The 5,119-nt window shown below is 41.8% G+C and overlaps 1 protein-coding gene across 4 annotated transcripts in view; it reads right to left on the reverse strand.

The window, feature by feature from the left end:
• The window catches only part of LOC107587310 (beta-1,3-glucosyltransferase), a 96,361-nt gene that overhangs the window by 7,234 nt on the left and 84,008 nt on the right, over positions 1 to 5,119 (reverse strand). For all 4 annotated transcript variants that reach the window (XM_016275028.1, XM_016275044.1, XM_016275051.1 and 1 more), the window contains 2 exons: positions 3,600 to 3,669; positions 1,875 to 1,988 (listed from right to left, as the gene is read on the reverse strand). In XM_016275028.1, the coding sequence (XP_016130514.1) occupies positions 1,875 to 1,988; positions 3,600 to 3,669 (184 nt within the window). The remainder of the gene's footprint in view (positions 1 to 1,874; positions 1,989 to 3,599; positions 3,670 to 5,119) is intronic.

Raw genomic sequence — 5,119 nt, forward strand, 5'->3', positions numbered from 1 at the left:
AAATCCTTCCTCAGAGGAATCGGCCAAGGAGGGGCTGTCGCGAGGAGCATTAGTTCCGGGAACCATGTCCGGGAAGGCCAATAGGGTGCCACCAACAGGACCTGCTCCTCGTCCTCCCTGACAGTGCACAGCAACTGTGCCAGAAGGCTCACTGGGGGAAATGCATACTTGCGAAGGCCCCGCGGCCAGCTGTGTGCCAGTGCATCCATGCCGAGTGTTCCCTCGGTTAAGGTGAAGAACAACTGGCAGTGAGAGATTTCTGGAGAGGCAAACAGGTCTACCTGAGCGGCTCTGAAACGTCCCCAAACCAGCTGGACCGTCTGGGGATGGAGTCGCCATTCTCCCGGGAGTGCAGCTTGGGAGCGTGTAAGGCGGAGCATCGCTGGCCAGTCGAGTACCTACAGACCCGGGAGGGGAGGCACGGTTCTCCCTGCCGGTTGGAGGCGGTATTAGGACACAACTGCATCGCAACCAACCACTCCACCGGGGGGACCCTTGTAACCCACTAGCTACCCACGCAACGTCATCTTTAAAAAGACGCACCCGAATTTGCTCTTTTAGGGGAAAAAGCTCTTTTAGCATGCTGAGGCGCACAGGGGAGATGATCATCTGCAACACAAACAGGGGGTAGTGCAGCCTGATGTGTGCAACCCACTCGACACAGGAAACCACCACCGCTGAAGCGCCGTCCGCCAACATGAAGAGCTCTCCAAGAGCGCGCTGAACTCGTTCAGTCTTCTTCTCTCAGTAGAGTAGTCAGGAACAGAATGATGTGATCGCTCGGCTCCGAAGCGAAAAGCTGAATATGCGCTGCATCTGCTGCCTACTTATACTCACGCTGTGATCAGCAGCAGCTGGATGCAATAATCACATGCCAATGTGCATTGGCTCATTTAGTTTACACTCGAAGTAGATTGGTCCCTCTAAGCGAGATCCCAATTCATCGGTCCTCCGACGTGACGTCGAGAGTGACCGACTGAAAGGGAGCTATAAATACAACAACAGACAGACAGAGCAATATACAGAACGATAGAACAATAGAACAACAGAGAGGGTTCTTAGTCAGACATCATGTCAAATTAGCACCCTTATAAATAAACAAGTAGGGAGAACATGGGAACAGAATGTGCCAAGAGCTTTTTAACATCAAAAAGAAGGGAGAAGGTGATCAAACGAACAACTGACCCATCAGAAGCTACTTCAAATAAAGTTTTACTTCTAATTGAGTGTTGGAAAAAAACAGCAGAAAAGGGAGTGCTAGAGGGCATTCTATTGAAATAAAGTGCTCAACTGAATGGACAAAATGGCAAATTGAAAGTCTCCAGTAGAGAATATGAAGGTATATGTCCCACTTTGTGGCTCTGATTGGACTTCCAGTTCTAATCAGAAGTAAAGCACGGAGTTCACTTCAGCATGATGATCACATTTGCATAGGTTATCAGTGGCAGACTGTCATGAAATTTTAGCGTACGGCTTGTGGGTTGGGTTGGCAGGATTAGACAGAGATACTGAAAGTTGACCCTAGAGCACATAGCATTTACTGACTGCTTCTTATATTAACTTGTTATATTTCATTCTAATCATCAGAAAACAGCCAAAACTAACTATCTATAAAATGACACCAAAGGGTAGAGTTTTGTTGAAAAGAAAAAAAAATTGTTTTAACATTTTTTACCCAATTTTGCACCTTATTTGTAAAAAGTGCAAGTAACAATTCCTAATTTCTGCTTGGCTATGAATACAACATCAACATACGATTGAAACAGAGCACCATTTTTGTACAACAGTGCCATATTTCTGTACAACAACTGATTTAACAACACATCTCACACATGATGAAAATATAAAGTATGAAAACGCATCCAATAACTCACCCCTCTCTGTGTTTGGCACTCCCAGATTAATGGTGGGTATAGAGGGATCGGCATAATCACTGTAATACTCCAGCAGAGATGCTTGTTTACCCCATGTTTTCTTCACCACAGGAACTGTTGTATGGGAACAGAGAGAATCAATCAATACTTCAACATCCCTGCTTTATCTTCCAGGGCTGACAGTGATCAACATTTGATATCAAAGATCTTAGATATCGTTTTTTAATACTGGAGTTCAAATTAAATTTAACCCATGAAAACAAACACATGATGTGAACGCAATCCATTATAATGCCATTATGTCTAAACCATCAGTAGCAGAACAACATTCTGCAGGTAAGAGAGCATCAGATTTGTAACAAGCTGTTCCGACTGTAATACCGAAGCCTCCATTTATAACAACACTTGTGGATACAGCAGCAGGTTTATCTAAATATAATTGAAGGGGAAATATAATATGAGGGATCATACAAAATGCATGTTATTGTTTATTTAGTACTGACCTGAATAAGATATTTCACATAAAACATGCTTACATATAGTCCACAAGAGAAAATAATAGTTTAATTTATAAAAATGACCCCGTTCAAAAGTTTACATCTTTCTTAATACTGTGTTGATACCTGAATGATCCACAGCTGTGTTTTTTGTTTAGTGAAGTTGTCCACGAGTCCCTTGTTTGTCCTGAACAGTTAAACTGCCTGCTGTTCTTCAGAAAAATCCTTCAGGTCCCACAAATTCTTTGGTTTTGCAGCATTTATGTATATTTGAACCCTTTCCAACAATGACTGTATGATTTTGAGATCCATCGTTTTACACTGAGGACAACTGAGGGACTCATATGCAACTATTACAGAAGGTTCAAACGCTCACTTATGCTCCAGAAGGAAAAAACATTAATTAAGAGCTGGGAGTGAAAACTTTTGAACAGAATGGAGAGATGTGTAAATGTTTCTTATTTTGGCTACATACCATATTTTTTCATTTAGTACTGCCCTTCAGAGGCTTAAGAAGATAGTTACAAGTTTCCCAGAAGACAAAATAAGTTAAATTTACCCTGATCTTCAAATTAAAAAAGTTTTCACCCTTAATGCATGGATTTTCCTTCTGGAGCATCAGTGAGCATTTGAACCTTCTGTAATAGTTGCATATGAGTCCCTCAGTTGTACTCCGTGTGAAAAGATGGATCTCAAAATCTCATGTTCCTTCTAATACCATCCTTAAAACACCTTATAGCGAGAGATAATTATGATAATCGGTGCAATTAGATGCAACTGACGTGTCAGTTGGTTTGTTTTTTTCCTTCCCAGATGGTTCTCTGAATTCAAACTGCAACACTTTATCTGTCTCATTAAGTTTGAATTGATGCCTGGTGCTTAGCGACTGCCCAGAGTTGCCGTGAAGGGCTCTAATAGTGGAGAGAAGACTGGAGTGATGCCCACCGGGTCACTCAGCCAAAGATCTCTCAATACGGAGTCACTTCGGAGGTCAAACAGTGGTGCTTGCTGAACTGTTAAAGCGAAAGGACATTGGACTTCATCAGCAGTGACTTGAGCGGTGGGAAGCGATGACGTGCAGGGTTCGAGGAGCCACACGTAATTTTCCGCACAGCCTCTGACACACGATATCATAACTAAGTGCTCTTGTGAAGAACGGGAGGACCCTTGAGAGCGAGGTGGTGACGTGTGTGTTAGGAGCGCTGATGATCAAGAACGCACCACTCACCTCTGTCGGAATGGAACTTCTTGCAAGTTTTCACCGCTATGAAGATGTTGTCGCTCTTAACAGGCTGGCCCTGGGGACACACAGGTGAAAAGAAGGTTTTGAATTATTAAATAACGCTCAATGATGTGTAGTCATCACTACACAAATTATTGACGTAATGACGTATGATGTCGGCGTTGCGCATGCGCCGCTCAGAAGTGACGAACGCGGAAGTGCAGGGGAGAGATCAAAACAAAACAACGGTCACAAATTAGAAGTACAAAATTAGGATTTGCAAAGAAGAATGTCGGAGTATTTCGATATAAGCCAAGAGGAGACTGGTTTTCCTTTGCTAAAGTAAGGAAACTTTGCTTCCTTTGCTCCTGTTAACAAACGTTGATTTTCACGAGACTCACCAGCGCATGCGCAATGCCGACATCTTACATCATCCGCCCAGAGCTGCTTACGTGTATAACTGTTGGCGCAAGCTACATTAAAGTGATTATTACGTTTTGAATATGGATATTTTTCTTACAAAAATGCATCGATTTGCTACAGAAGGCCTTTGTTCACCCACTGGAGCCATGTGAGACACTTTTTTTTAATGGATGGGCGCATTTTATTTAACTTATTTTGGACTGATGCATGCAACACCCACTGAGTGGCATTAAACAGCTTGAAAGATCAAAGACAATTTTTTATATAACTCCGACTGGATTCGTCTGACAGAAGAAAGTCATATACACCTAGGATGACTTGAGGGTGAGTAATTTATAGGCTAATTTTCATTTTTGGGTGAACTAACCCTTTAAGAGTCACAAACTGCAATAGAAGAAGAAGAAGAAGAAGTAGTTCTATTTATATAGTGCCTTTCCATAGCTCAAGATCACTACATAGTGCTAAACAAAACATTTGCACACCCATATACACAATACAAAACACATAAGGCCACATTATCCAAAATCAGAGGTGTCAAGTAACGAAGTACAAATACTTCGTTACCTTACTTAAATTTTTCAACATTAACATTTTAATATAACATAGTCATTATGGCCTTTAGAAAAATGTTTTTTTGAGGAGGTGGGGTAGTGCACAATAGGCCCCTGTGGCGCGGCCTAAGCTTTTGTCCTTAATGGCATTTTTTTCCTTACATTACTTTTACTTTTATACTTTAAGTAGTTTTGAAACCAGTACTTTTGCACTTTTACTTGAGTAAAAAGCTTGAGTTGATACTTCAACTTCTACAGAGGTCTTTTTAACCCCTAGTATCTATACTTCTACCTGAGTAATGAATGTGAATACTTTTGACACCAGTGTCCAAAATACATAATAAAATGATAAGTTTTTAGCTGAGTCTTGAATGTAGACAAAGATGGTATATTACGAAGTGTAAGGGGTAGCGAATTCCCTAATTTCGGAGCATTAACACTAAATGACCTACCACCTAGAGTGGACAGCCGAAAACGAGGAATGGACAAAAGACCAAGCTCAGATGATCTGAGAGACCGGGCAGGAGAATAGGAGTACAGTAGGTCAGACAG

Source organism: Sinocyclocheilus grahami, unplaced genomic scaffold (genome assembly GCF_001515645.1).
Source record: "Sinocyclocheilus grahami isolate Dianchi unplaced genomic scaffold, SAMN03320097.WGS_v1.1 scaffold6.1, whole genome shotgun sequence".
Classification (NCBI taxonomy): Eukaryota; Metazoa; Chordata; class Actinopteri; order Cypriniformes; family Cyprinidae; genus Sinocyclocheilus; species Sinocyclocheilus grahami.